The sequence below is a fragment of the Parambassis ranga genome, chromosome 24, assembly GCF_900634625.1.
Source record: "Parambassis ranga chromosome 24, fParRan2.1, whole genome shotgun sequence".
Classification (NCBI taxonomy): Eukaryota; Metazoa; Chordata; class Actinopteri; family Ambassidae; genus Parambassis; species Parambassis ranga.
In genome coordinates, this window is record NC_041043.1 from 13,243,791 (window position 1) to 13,259,189 (window position 15,399).

Here is a 15,399-nt window from a genome sequence, read left to right on the forward strand (position 1 = left end):
GCTCACTACAGTATTCAGCAGTACTCTGCTCATGCCCTTTCACCCTGAGGGCAGGAATGATAGGCATGAAATTGGAAGTCTTCTTTCTGCAATTGAGTTGATGAAATTCTTCTTCCGCCTGAGTTGGTGAGGACAGCTGCTCTCGGCCTCCATATATATTTTAAAAGCCCCCATACACTTGGGTGGAGTTTGAGACAGGCGACATATGCAATATTGCCTTCAGCTGGAATATAAAAGATGGTCACTAGGACAAACTGCATATGGAGGACAAAAATGTGCTTCAATGCAAATTTATTCTAATCATTGCATCTCATTTGAAGATTAAACTGGGAAAAAATGAATTTTCTTCACTACTAAAATAAGGGAAGGATCTTTCTGGCTTTTACAAACACACATGCTAACACGTGTTGTTGTTGATGGGGTTGTAGTCGTGCTGAGAGATGTCAGTTTTTAGAAGGAAACAAACCTCGAGCACCCACCACAGTTGAGTTGATTGGGCAGTGCTCTCTGTGAGGGTCCATGTAGAAAAAAGACTGCAGAGGGAGCCTTGTGCAATTAAATTCTCTTTTACTTCTCAACAATTAAGGTCTAAGACCTGTTTTCTCGCTTAGGGCTTAAATTATTCCAGGCTTTAGCAAATCCCAACTCAATTAATTCACACTAAACAAATGGGTTTCTGAGACATTACTTAACTTCTGATTAACAAAAACATCAAATTAAGCTGAAAAAATACTTCTCTCGTTGTTCGTAGGGAGCATTCAAGACTGGTTAGGAACCATTTAGACCAAAGACAGCAAAGTTTTGGGATTAGCCAATGGTTTAGCACTGGTTAAAAAAAGAAATGATTTAGGCAGCAATTTTTTGGTGCATACAGAACTGGTCAAAAAGTACACTATGAAAGTCTTTCAGTGTTCTACTCCTGTCTCTAAGCAGCATGGTCTTGGTGGTGGAGGTCTTAAAATAGTCCAGGTACCGGTAATCCATTTACCATGAACTATATGGTTAAACTCGTCTCTGGTTAGGCTTAATTTAAGCTTTCATTTAGACCTGGATTGCTCTGTTTTTCCTTCTGAAAGTCCAATTTATTAACTAAAAACTAGGGCAAGTCTGACACTATTTTAATCAATGTTGTGGAAAGTTTAATAAGTTCTAGTTTAAAATGTGATTTGTTCTATGAATAGGCCTGCTCCAAGAAACAAGCTCTATATGCGTACTGAGGGCAAAAAGTTGATGCAAAACTCACAAGGAGCAAGTTCTAACCATCTGGGGCTGAGACAGGAAGACCTATGCAGAAATCACAAGAACTGCAGTTCATGCTGTGACCTCTAGGGGCTGTGAGTCAATTTCAATTTCATAGCACAAACAAGCATGTTTACAGCCTGGCTCACCTCAGCTCCACTCATGTTCCACCTCTTTGTCTGTATTGGCAGTTTAGGCAGACTGTGACGCTGACAATATGGCAACCTCTAACAGGAACTTAGAAAACATTACAAACAAACATCATAGCTAAGGTGAGGACAAATCACACAACTCGGTGAAAGAGCTGCATTTCCTGGGCAAAACTTGCACTTATGTTGTGGTACAAACAACGCAGGATCCTGGGTTATATTTGAACTATACTATACTATACTATATTTGGCTAAGATTTAGTCTCACTACATAAAGCTAGTACTACTTTCTGCATCAACAGTGGGGATAAATCATTAGGTGTGCTATAACCCATAGAACACAGTTCTAAGCACTAGCAGGCAGAGTACTTTGTAGTGAGCGAACTACTTTGGAGTCCATGTGCAAACAATACAGACGTTTACAGAGTCTTCTATTTGGCTCGTGTCACCCTCTTTCTTTCTCTGCCTGGTCTCAGATTCAAAGACTCTGTGACAAGCTAATGAGTCCGTCTCTCCCACTTTGTCCCTGCATGCCGGCAGGCCTTAGCCATTCAATCTGATTATACCCTGTCCTCTTTTTGGGCAAATAAAGTACTTGTGTTCTCCATTGAAAATGTTGCATAATGCAGGAGTGAGGATGTTTTTTTTTTAGATAGCTCAGTGTAGTAATTGCATACTGTAAGTACCCCTATCATGTGAGTGATGCAGCGATATCATTCATTCTGGCAGCCAGTAACTCCTCAGGAAACACAATGGTTGAGTATTTGTGGGTCTATCCAGCATGACGTTCCACAACAAAGGCGGCTGTGTCTCAATTCAAGGTGCTGCATCCTTTGAAGGATGTGGCCTTTGTAGATCGTGAAGGTCATAACATGTTAGATAGCCCTTAGGCGAATTTCCTATTTGCTGCAATTGAAGTGTGATTTTTGAAAACGGTGCACAATGATTCTTGGAGACAGAAGGACAGAAAGGAAAGGACACGTTTCCCAGCTGCAGCAGGTTTTATGTTGGATGATTTGACACAATCGGCCTTAAGGTGCAGCCTTCAAAGGATGAAGCATTAATCTTTGTAACGCCAAAGACGGTCAGTATTTGTGTCTCTTGGACCTACGATAAAATGACATGTGTTGCCATGGAATTAGAGATAGAAGTCTGATTTTAATTACAATGCATCATAGTAATGTTCTTATTGGGTCTTAAGTGACTCCCCTTGAGTCCAGCACTGTTGCTATTTGTGTAAAAACTGACAATGATTACAGAGATCCACTGCTAAAGACGGCCTATAGAGATTGTACTGGGATGTACAAATTACAGTAATCAGATGAGGCCCACAGAAACATTGTCTCAAGCGACCCAGATATCCTAACAGCGCTCTTACTTGTGACTTAAATGACTATGAAGAGAATGCTGTTTTAATTTTCCAAGCAATTGCTTTAGGAATGGAGCAATGGTGCAGCAGAAAGCCTCCATCACTGAACATCTCCTCCCTGAGCTAAAACTCTGCGTTTGCCTGTATGATTACAGTATTTCAGCTGTGATAATGTATTGAATAATTATCATTATGAGAGCAAATTAACTGTAAATCACCTGACAGCCATAAAGCGATAATGTCGGACTCTCTTAAGGACATTCTCTTTGTTCATCTAAAAGTCAATGGCCACTACAGAGCAAGGGATGAAAGGGATTCAGCGCCTCCTGCTTAATGAAACACTCACATGAACACACGCGCTTGTCATCCTGTATAGCAGATGTCGGCTCTTTGAATGTGTAACAAAGAAGACAAATTGACTGAGTATATAAACGACACTATGTGCTTCTACACAATTACTACATCAGACGGTTACGATCTTCATTGTTTCCACATGAAGTAGTAGAAACCTCAGGGCTTTTTGTTTGTTTTTAATGTCTCAGTTTCCAGTTCAGCGTAGCAGCAGTTTGTTTTCTTACGCATTTTGCGTTTTATATGCACCCCAAGGGAATGCCGGTGTCTTCTTTAAAAGGTCCTGGGCCTTCCGCTGCCAACCAACAGGAGTGCGGAGCAGGATTCGGGCCGTATCCCGCTCTAGCTGGATTGATTTTTTTTTTTTCAAACTGAACCGATTCACATCAGAGAGGTGGGTTCACAGGGACAATATCTGGGTCCAATCCATCGAACAACTAAAGACTTGCCCACAGTTTATATTTGAACAAACGAAACGAAAGAAACCGCACGTCGCATGTGGTCCTCCCCTGGTCTGAACAGGGTCTGGATTTTATGATGTGATGGTTTGGAGGACAGCAAAGATGCTAGATAGAGCCGGATAGAGCGCGGATGTGTGTGTGCAATAGCCACATGGCCCACAACAGGTCTAAATGTATCTGGCTTAAGAGCTATCTGGATTCTATCCCACTCTATCTGGATTGATTTATCCCAGTCTGAACGGGGGCTGAGAGAGTCACTGATCTGAGCCACACCACTGAGATGAATATTTATATAACATTCATAGAACCCACTCACTGCATGACTCGAAAGAGATCCAGTCCTGCTCTAAAAATATCTACACTAAATAGGCTGAAAATGGCTTATTTTGGAATTAAATATTTATCCACAAATTAAACCTTAAGTCATTTACAGTTTAAACACATCCTTCTGCGTCTCTGTACATGTCTGTCATACACACTCAACAGCTCTAATCCCTCAGAACAGAAACACCATCTGTGCTGTGCAGCCAGCCTCACTGTTTCCTATCTTTGCAAACTTCACAGAGCTCCACATCACTTCACAGACGGCATCACCTGCATGCCAGCTCCACCAAGTATATTTATATATGTACATGTACAGCAGGTGCGTGTACAACAAAGGAGAGGATAAAAGACAAAGAGAAGGATGAGTGTGTGACCTGCATGACGGACAAAGAGCCCAAGAGTGAGTCAGAGGGAGAGTGGAGGCGGGTTGGGGAGGAGAAGGAGGCGAAGGGAACCTTTGTACTGAAACTTCAAACATTACATTGGAACCACAGGGGGTTCTCTTCATCTTCATCTCTCCCCACCTCACTCTTCCGTATCATCTTCATCATCACCTCAGGTTGGGTGAAACTGTAACATGGAGGAGGACTGAGCTGAATGCTTATTTAGGCATGAAAACAACTTGGTTTAGCTTCCAGAAAAAAATGGAGGACCTTTGTTGTCATGGTGATGACAATAAAACGCACATTTTTTTATTTTAATATTCAATTACAAGAGTACAATTAGCATTGATCTAGACGTGGGCTGTCAGTGCTGTATCTCACCATATGCCGGTTTAACCAAGCAGTCCTGATGATTATTTATGAAGCATTCCACATGCACTGAGTGCCGTTTCGCCCTTGGCATGAATCTACACTACACTCCTACAACACTGGCTGGCAGAGTTTATTTTCTTGGAGAGAGTGAACACTTATTTTTTTTGCAGCTCAAAACGTCAGGACCAGTGAGTCTGTCCCATGTCTGCAGGAAACCCAGCTATAGCATGTCACTGCATCACTTGTACAGTTCAGCAGATGAATGCCAGTAAACAGTGGAGCTGCTGCTGGTGTGACAGATAATAAAAAGTACAGTGCTGCTTCCACAAAGGTCTTTGGCCATGATGGGGATAGTAAGGTTAATCTAAGTGAATTTGAGTTTAAGCATTATTAGGACCGTGGTGGCTAACAGGATGTGAGGGAATTTTCCACTGGACTGCTCTGTAGAGTCACGCTGCGATGACCAGTCTGCAAAGTGTCATTAGGAGAAATTTTGAAATTTTTAGAAATCAACGTATCCGTGTTTTTTCATGTTCTGTGAACACTACAAATGCACAATTTCACAATTATAGCTTGTAGCTTAAGGTTGCACATATAAAAAAAATGGAAGTTAAACCAACAGCCACACAGATGATCACATTCACCCCATCACCTCTTACTCTACCCCTTAACACTCTTGTAAAAAAAAGTGTTCCCCAATAACCTAACATTATGTAGTGTCTCATCATTTACACATTAGCATTGATGCCAGTATATCTGCAACGCTCCAGGCTTCCTGATTTATGGCTGTAGCTTTTAAATCACCATTAAACATGACACCTCTCACCTCTCACTCCAGTCACAGACGGTCTGCCCTACACTGTCACAGTCAAACACTAGAAGTGCCTCTGCCCCATGGGCTGCTGGCTCCCTGTCACTTATCACTGCCACGTTACAGTCATATCTCTATACTATACCTCTGTCCTCACATATCTGCTAATCTGTCTTTCATTATCATATACATCATCACATGTATAATGAAAAAAATATATACATAAATAAATATCAATATGAATTTGACAGAAATCCAGTATTATTCTTACATAAACACGATACAAAAACTGAACCAGTTCAGCACAAAAAAACATGGAATACAGCAAAGGCCCTGAACACTCTGCATTAATGCATGTCAGCATGAATTGATTAATTGACTGTATCTGTGTCTTACATGAGCTTTTTCACTGCTCACACACATTGGTAGACTAGTGTGGGTCCACTGGGAGTAAGCAAGACCACTTCTGTAACCCCTTAATTACTGAAAAAAAAATACAATTCACACTAGTCACAAACCTCACATTCTGGCTCTCAGCAGCATGTAACATAACATATATGCATATACTTTCTGAAATAGACCTATATTTTGCCAAAACAAAAACAAAAGCTGCCATCATCCCCGAGCTGCATCATCATGGCACCGAGTCTGACAGTCCCTTTGGATGAAAGTTGGATAAAACACATTGATATGGCGTGTTTTTTTTCTGTCTGGGGGAAAATATTAATATGATACATGTTTTTAGGCTCAGAAACTGTTGAGAGTGTACATATCTGTGTTTTTTGTTGACTGGGCTGAAACAGCACAGATTTCCAAACCTTTCAGCCTTGACCTAACAGTGTGATCACAGCAAAATGTCAGATATTTTGCCCCCTGCTGTCCAAAGTAAACACCTGCAGCAGAAAATACCAGGATTTACAGGGATTATCTATAATAAGCTTCTATTTTTACCACCTGGTGACACAAAGTTAAGTCTATTTTACAAACAAACTGCTCTATGAAATGGCCCTCGATATGTAAAGGTATTAGTGATTTTCACACATTTGTTGCTCTGCTATAAAAATATGCATTTACAAAGCTCATGACAGGAAGTCTTTATTGTCATTATATAACACGGGCATACAGCGGATCTGGGTAAATGAGTGTTGTTATCCATCTACAACAGTGTCAAAGAAGAAGGGAATCTCTGCTGTTTCCAGTCCAAGTCATGCAGCACACTATTAATATTCATTTCCTGCTGAGCAGGAACAGCAGCTTCTATTTTCTAGTCAAAGAGGAGTTTCCCCCTTCCCCCTCTCTCCCTCCACTTTCACCACCCTCCTCTTCTTCTCCTGATTCTCCCTCTACATTCTTCTCTCTCGCTTTTATCTCCCCCCTCCACCTTCTCCCCATCTCTGCCTCCACTTTTCTCTCCACCTCTCAGGTCTTCCATCCTGGTAACGTTAGGGAAGCACTGCTGTTTGCATATAAGCTCATTATTGTGACTGATGGGGGAACTTACAGTGTTCGTGCATGAAGGATCACACACGAGAAATCGTATATATACAGTCACACATACTGTAGCCCCTTATCAGCAGCAGACTGGATGCCATTGTTGTTGTTGTTGTTGTTTTGGCTTACTTATTGTGTGACAGTTGCATCATTTTTCGTTTCTAATCTGAAGCTCTTGTATACAGGCTAAGCTAAACTTTGAATGGAATATCTGAAATTGTATTATTATTTTTTTTTTTTGCCATGCTTTGATTATTTGGTGAGAAAACTCTCTGCTAATTGAATTTAGCAAGTTAATCTGAAAAACATTTCATGCCCTATTAGGTTCAATCACATTCATTTGTACTCAACAATAAGCTTAAGCTCCTGAAAGCTGATTATACAGTATATTGATTTGGAACAAACTTAACAATAATAACAGTCCATTGAAGCTCAAGCATTTGCCTGACAGTGTTGCTAAGTGCAGAGTTTTTGGTATAATAAGATGATTCCTGAGGGACAGGAGCTGGTCTGGTTTGACCTAAGTCTTCATTATTCTGCAATGTACAGTAAATGTATAAATAACTGCATTCAATGGCTCAGCTATCTGGCAAATCACACTTTTACATTCACATTGGTGGAAACTATTCACTCTCCTCAGCTGAGTTTAATAAATGGGGTTATTCTAAGTTCTATTATTTATCTGCAGCAGCCCGAGGAGCCATGTGGAGACAGACAAGCTCCCCAAGTGCCTCCTCTGTTATTCTACTGGCTGATTGACTCTGATGGTCAGTGGCTTCTGGCATTAAATTTGAGACAATGTTAATAAGAACATTCAGCTTGTGGCATCATAAAACAGGGTCATCTCACAAACACGTTAAAGGAACTGGCAGGCAGACCACTTGTCAGAAACTGCTCAGAAAGTCAGTAGCAAAGTAGAAAAATCTAAGTAAGATCTGCTGATATTTTCATTTCGTCTTTGTTCATTCAAACTTCTGCATCCCTGGAACCACCTCTGCACTGTTTGTTCGTTTGTTTTTGGTTACTTTATGGTGTAGCCTACATACTGTATGCTTTACATCGTCTATTTTTATACATGTTCTTTCCGCTTATGTCCAGTCACCTAAAGGCAATTCCATTACGTGCACAACTGTAAACACAGGGTGGTAATGCTAATGAGTTAGCTGTGTATACACAATGCAAAGGGCATTCACTACACCTCAATGGCTGGTGCTGCCATGGAAACCGTCAATTCAAATTATTCCAGAAAATATGACAAGAAAATTAACAATCCTGTTTACTTATGTGCACGTATACACACACACACACACAGTGTTAGCTAGGGTTCAGTATATCATTCACTCGTGTTATTTAAAAAAAAAGCCAGCAGATGACAAGGTGGAGGTTAACCTGAAAACGTCAATATCCAGAATGCACCTGTAGCTCATGCATGAAGACGAAGCCCAGGCTTTAGGCAGACAGGATATCATAGGACCTGCAGCTCATCAACAATCTGAGAGCTGAGAAGCAGGTATTCTGTCAAAACACGGACCAGAAGTTCACCACCAGCAACGAAGCTCGTCAGACATGAAGCCTGGAGCTGTCTAACACAAATGAACCTGGATTTATGGAGTGGAGAAAGATGGGTAAAGCAGAATGAGTTACAATAAAAAGCACCCAATGCAAACACTTATATAAATATGTGTAACATATTTTTCTATAATGCATAAACCATCTGGAAATATTTGTTAATATATGTGTCCTGGCATGTCTACAGTAATAGGCTATGGATTCACAGTGATTGACCTAAAGCAGCAAAAAGTTAGGTTTTGAAGAAAGTGTGGCAGTAAATGAAAAAATATAGACATTTCTTTGGCGCTATTACTGAGGAAATTGTACACTAGGAAGGAATTATGAATAAAATCAAATAGAGAGAATGATGGAGGAAAGAAAATGGACCTAAAAATAAAGGAAGGATAAGCGCTAATGAGTACACTCAGGTTTGCTCAGTTGCTGTGACAACGCATTAACTCATTGCTTCAAGCCACAAGACTGCACATCTAATGAAAACACACACACACACACACACAGTGGAGAGTAAAGAAGACAGTATATCCCCTCAAGCTATTGTCATCTGTATGCAGCCGTCCCAAACCCATCACAACACACTCCATTGAGAACGAAAATGGCACGTGTCCATGTGCCTGCATTTGACTGTGTGTCTGCGGTGAAAACTATCAAACCACAGGCATCCACACTGATGCAAGAGTAAAAACATACTGCAGCTCCTGACAGTGTGTATATCACCTTACTGTGATTTTAACCAGATGTATACAATAGGAAGCTGTAAACTGAGGCGTTTGGCTGGGCATGTCCTTTCTTTTGTAGCGCTGCTTCAGTCAGTAGATAATGTAGCTTGTCAATCAGATCCAGCAGGGTCCAGAGTGTCAGATAATAGATATTTTGTTAGCATATTGTGGTTGATATCTATGAATTTAATTGATACATATCATGCTTACATTTGTCTGCCTCTACAGTAACAATGTACTTTTTGCATCCCTGTAGATAAACACAGTCAGACCACCAAGGGACAACTTCAGCAAACTGCAGTACCCTAAATGGCCACTTGAGGCTGAGTCAATCCTCATAGACTTTCATGTTAAAATGTCCCGCTTTTACAGCAGAAATATACTTGAACTTTTATTCTTCTGATCACCACGGAGACATGAAAGACATCTATCAATAGCAGAGGATTCAAATTACTCAGGAAGAGCCTCCATTATATCTGACGACGTGAAAATCTATCTATGTTGCCTTTGGAGCTGATGCTGGTTTTGATGATATATTGATTTTATCATTTTCATGGAAATACAACTTGATTGGAAGTCATTTCTCATTCATAAATGAAATTGAAACTGGATTGCATTTTCTTTCAAGCAGCACTGTGGTAACAGCTACCTCCAATGATCCCTGCACAGTAGGTCACAGCTGCAAAGACATTCGTCTGTGTGTATGAGTGTGTGTGTGTGTGTCTGCATAAATACTGTAGGGAAAATGTCCTCCCCAGAGGCCAGTGCAGGGCTAGGGGGGTTCAAGTTGACAACACTGATAACCCAGATCAGCTGTTCCGCCAAGGAACCTCCAGCATAAATACAGACAAACAAATTCACAACCTTGTGTTTGAGTTCCAGCGAGGTAAAGGGAGAAACAGATGTCTCACTGAAGCTGGGAGGAGGTCTTTTCTCATTCTCACACTGAGTCCTCAAGGCACACACACACACAGAAACAGACAGCATGGGTTTGCAGAGCACAGCACAGAACCTCTCAATCTCCTTCTCCCTTTTGATGTCAGTCCAACATGAGGCAAGATGACAAAAGAAGAATCACAGTGAGGATCAAAAATCCATTATAAAAATGGAAGTGTAGAAACTAAACCTGCAGAACAGTGATATGAACTCTTCCTCGATGGAATATGAAATGTTCATTATAGCTTTGAAAGAACTCATCAATCCATGTTTTGACCACATGAACAGCCAACGATAATAAGAATAGCGTTCCGCTGAACCAATCATGAGACTGGAAACAGTCACAGTCTGGTTAGGTTAGACTGGGACGTAGCCAGCAGTAGCACGCTAATGTTCTTTGTAGTTTTGTAACTGTGTAAAGTCTGACAGGAAGCAGAGTGGCGTGCACTGCAAACTGTGTCAAAAGCAACGTTGATATGACCTCAAAGAGAGGTCATACAAACACACACAGAGTGATTTTCCACCAGACTGACTGATCCTGTGTCCAATTCATGAAGTTATGGCTGTTGTGCCACATGTGCTATAGTGCACAGCTCTCTGTCTCACTGTGGAAGCGTTCCAAGCACCCCGACGTTGTCTGATGCTACAGTGCTAACAGCTGGGGTCTGTGCTTAGTTAATGTTTGTCATCATTTTAGCCACACAAAAATACATTAATTAATAAAAGTCAACCATAAAGTGATCTGATATATTTGATATTGTGATACATCAACATTGACTGATATAAAGAAAATTATCATAATAAGATTATTTTTCTGAATTACCCAGCAGTATCATCTGCAAACTGAATTTTCATTGCATCATACACCGTCCTACTTTACACCTTCTCAGTGGGGGCTTAGTGATCAAACTCAAGATTGTTCTTCACTGCTTACCTTTCTCAGCAGGTTACAGATCCGCTCAATGTTTCGCAGTCTCTCCCTCTGTAAGAAGAACACACAGAAATGGAACATTTAAGCACTTTCTACGATTTAGAGAACATGTTATTCAATAGTTGTTGATCACCAATGACTCAAAGAAATTGTACATAAATGTTTAGATGAGGTAAAACAAAGTCGTTTATTACATATTGGGAGGTAGGTTAGATGGCAGTAATAACTCTGGTCCAGACTGAACAGGTCTACTAATGATGAGATGATGATTGACCAATGCAACAACCTGTAGTAACAACAGCACAAAGTGATGCCATTTAAACCTAAAGTTTAACTGATAAAGACAGAAAAAAAACATCCTCTGACACACTAGCCACTATTTGCCTTGCCTCGTTAGATGAGACCTTCACTGACTGGTTGACATAAAATTAGACATCTACTGTCAGTTGTCTGGTGAGAATGGCTGGAGTGAACATTTTAAAGCTTAGTGTAGCATCATCTGCAAATACTTATGGAAGGACAAGAGGACATGAGCACCAAGTCAATGTTACCACTGCATCATTTGAACCTTTTGTAAGCAAACAAGGTCATGAGTACCACAAGCTATCAACAAGCTTCTCTGCCATTTCCTTGAATACTCTGGTGATGAGTCTGACAGAACAGAGGTTTTGTAACACACAATATCTTCACATGTACAGTGGCATTAAGCAGTAGCTGCCACTGTTAACATAACTTCGTGTATTTTAATATATTTGAGTGATCTCCCTCTGTGTATTAAATGCTTAAATCAGCACTCACCACTATGCTGACTCTAACAGCCACTATTTCACCAGCGCTTTTAACACCACCATCAAATATTAACTTATTCCTATAGAGGACGCGACCCGGACCTGACTGGCAGTGCTGCGTGTTCCACAGAGGACGATGCACAACTCCCCCTGCTTATAAATCATATATCGATCTGAAGAGTGACTCTGTTTGTGCCTGTGGACAGTCAGTTTGGCTTTGTCTGTGCTTTTTTATAAATTGCCTGAAAACCTCAAGAACAAAGGCTCCTCCATGCATGGAAAAGATGAAGTGTACAAAAATATTTAGGCTGAGGCAGAACATCAAAGCCAGCGTGTCTAAAGCTGAACTGATATTTTGTAACAAGACAAGGAAAACAGGATTAAAAACTGCAGAAAATGTGCTGTAATAATTGGGGAGAAAACACACCGAATACAGCATGTGGTTGAGTGTTGAGCCACAGTATTCCATTGACTTTTTCATACACAGAAAGCTGTGGACAGTATATATATGCATCTCTCATGCTGCCTAAAGTTAGCACAGCCTTGAGCAAGAAAGATCTGAGTTTGCATGTTCTTCCTGTGCCTGCATGGGTCATCTGAGTGCTCTAAAAGAATCTAAAAATCAGGTTCTACTGTACATGTGAACACAGATATGAAGTGTTAAAGTGGCCATGCCCTTAATTATCCAGTATTCTAAACCTTAAAACCATTTAAATGGGTGAATTTTCACAACAGCTGCTGTGGATTATTCCAACTGCAAAATGGTCATAACATTAAGGTCAATGGGAATTAACCGTCCACCGTTGTTTATAAAGAGAAATTTGATAAAAATTCAAATTTCTTGTTATTACACACTGTTCTGAGCATTTATAACATAATAGCATATATGTGCCAGCTTTTGAAAGTTATATTTCATCTGTCAAGAAAAACAGGTAAAATAATTAAAACAAAGAACATTTTCTGAAACACAGAACACAAGGTGAACTGTTATAATTATAGTAGTGAAAGGGTTAATCTGAAATAAGCCTCTAGTGGCCATTTTAGGAACTGCTCAGTCTTGGAGCAAAAATTGGCATGATTGCCAGCACTGACACCTCTTCTGACATCCAAAAACCTTAACTAGATCCCAGGAACGTCTGTTTAATGGTAAGAATACAAACATACCCAGATTGCTTCTCACCATACTTAACTATATGGTGTGTGTATGGTGTGTAACTAATAAATTGTTCTCCAGACATCCTGCACTTTGGAGTCCAGGCTGAGGTTAGCTAATAATGTCTTCGTCTTGCACAGAGTGATGTGGACTCTTACCGTGGACCAGATAAATGTGTGTATGATCATGTGTGAATCAGTGGGAGACGGCTTCTGTCCATTCACACGTTTAAACACCATGAAACATGACTTCTATCCTGCGAAAAACTTACTGGTTTCACTGTCACTTTGATGTTTGAGGATCTATTTTAGTGCAATAACTTCATCAGTTGTTGATTATTTGAAGTCAGTTTATAAACAGGAAAAGTGAAAAACACAAATAAATATCAACCAATCACACTGAAGTATCTGAGTCTCCGGCGCAGACAGGCTGAAATCATAGCAGCGCTGCATTTAGAAGTGCAAATCAAAACCTGCAGGGTCATACAGGCTTGATTGTGTGTTTGGGTTTGCTGCTGTATGTTTCTCTTTTTTTAGCCTTTTTTATTTAGGCAAACACTCTTTCCTGATTAGTGTACGTGTGTGTCTTTGATTTCAAGTGGGTAAAAACACTGAATCACCTCAGATGATAGGCTTATTTGCTTCTTTAAAAGAAAGCAACAACACTTCTGTGCTTTAAATATGCAGCCAAAACAGTGATCAAATCAGTGATCAGTGATCAAAAGTTTCAACTTTTCATTTGGAAGTAGTCCAACTATAGTTGAGGGTGACATTTCAGTCCTTGAAAACAGAATGTGCGTGTATTTCTCTGGCTGCATCGCTCTGTGTTTAAGTGGTGGCCAAAAAGGGAACTGCTTTGTTCATGTTTTTTTTTTAATGCCAAATCTTAACCAGTGGTTTTCAATGTGTAACCTCAAATATGAGTGAAAACACAAACTAGAAGTGAGTGAAAACAAAACAGCTTGTGGTGTCAGGGGACTGTGAACCCTGGACCACCATGCTGCCTGTATCCCCACCGTCTCCAAGCCTACCTCCTAACACAGACTTTTGCAGTTGTGTCAGTCCCATGATCGGATGATATCTGACAATAGAACCATATGTTCTGTTAGTATAAACATAACCATACGCTGTATCTGGGGTATAATGGCCATATGTTCCATTAGCTTGCATGAAACCATTGTCTTAGCTGGAGGAGGATGCATTATAGACCAAATGATGCATTTCTTGTGAGGCTGTGTTGCATAATGCAAAGCGTGTTTAGCCTAGCTTAGCATTATGAATAGCAAAAAGATGTGCCAATAGGACTGGGATGAACACATTCCAGCCTCCAGTGGCCACCCAAAGGATCCCTTCCAACTCCCCCTTTCGTGCTTGTGCCACCACATTTTTTTTGTACTAGTGCGACCCCGTTGGCTGCCAGTAAAAATACACAACCCTTGTCAGAGTTCATACAAGACAACTCTTCATTTGTGAGTGTCCATATTATTTTTGATCTCACTGGTATCTGCAGGTGCAAATACCGATATACTGTTCAAGGCCTCTGTATCATTTCCTACAATATGTATTGATGAGGATGTAAACATAAATATTTGATTGCTGTTTTTAAGAAGTACACTTCTACAAAGGTCTCTCCTAGAACATGATTAATTCATGAACATGTGCTAAATAATGAAGCCAGAGGTTCCTGCAAATAAGTCTGAGGCAACACTACTGCAACAATAACAAGATAAACTATGTGAAAGGTAAAAGGAGGGGATCATTTTGCAGCGTTCATTTATTTCATTTGCATGTGTGTGACACTCTGCCATGACCCTCACAGCCACAAAAGAACCTCATGGGACCACATTTCATAAGCAGATCAGAAGGAAACTTTAAAAAAAAAAATATTTTATACATTTAAGAGTACGAGAAGAGAAGAAGCTCCACTTTGAAGTGCAATGTACACCAGCGGCATGATGGGAAATAAGAGGGAATTCGAGATTTGAAAGAAGAAAAGCTGAAAAGTGTGTGTGGGTTAAGAATTTATATTCATAGTTGTGGATTAAAGACTCCTGCTGTGGTCTTTCATGTTCTTCAAAATGCAGAATATTAACCCGTCCTCTGTCCCCACTGTGACCTCAACCACTGCACACACATGCACGCCTGTCCCTCTGACAAAAACAAAGCACAACAGCCATGAAGGACTCGGTCTGATAGCCAATTATTTCCGCCACTAAAGTCTATTTCTGGTTGAGATTGCACACCTCATCAAGGAGCCGGACCAGTTCACTCCTTCCTGCACAGCATCATCTTCCGTCTCCTTTATCCCCAGTCGGGTTTGAACGAGGACACGTAAATTATATTCCGCCGCGTGC

General features: G+C 40.5%; 1 protein-coding gene across 2 annotated transcripts in view; it reads right to left on the minus strand.

The window, feature by feature from the left end:
• The window catches only part of cnih3 (cornichon family AMPA receptor auxiliary protein 3), a 57,193-nt gene that overhangs the window by 22,100 nt on the left and 19,694 nt on the right, over positions 1-15,399 (minus strand). Inside the window, exon 3 of one of the 2 annotated variants that reach the window (XM_028397447.1) lies at positions 11,109-11,156. The exons of the other annotated variant lie outside the window; for it this stretch is intronic. Within the exon in view, the coding sequence (XP_028253248.1) occupies positions 11,109-11,156 (48 nt within the window). The remainder of the gene's footprint in view (positions 1-11,108; positions 11,157-15,399) is intronic. 2 annotated transcript variants of the gene reach the window in all.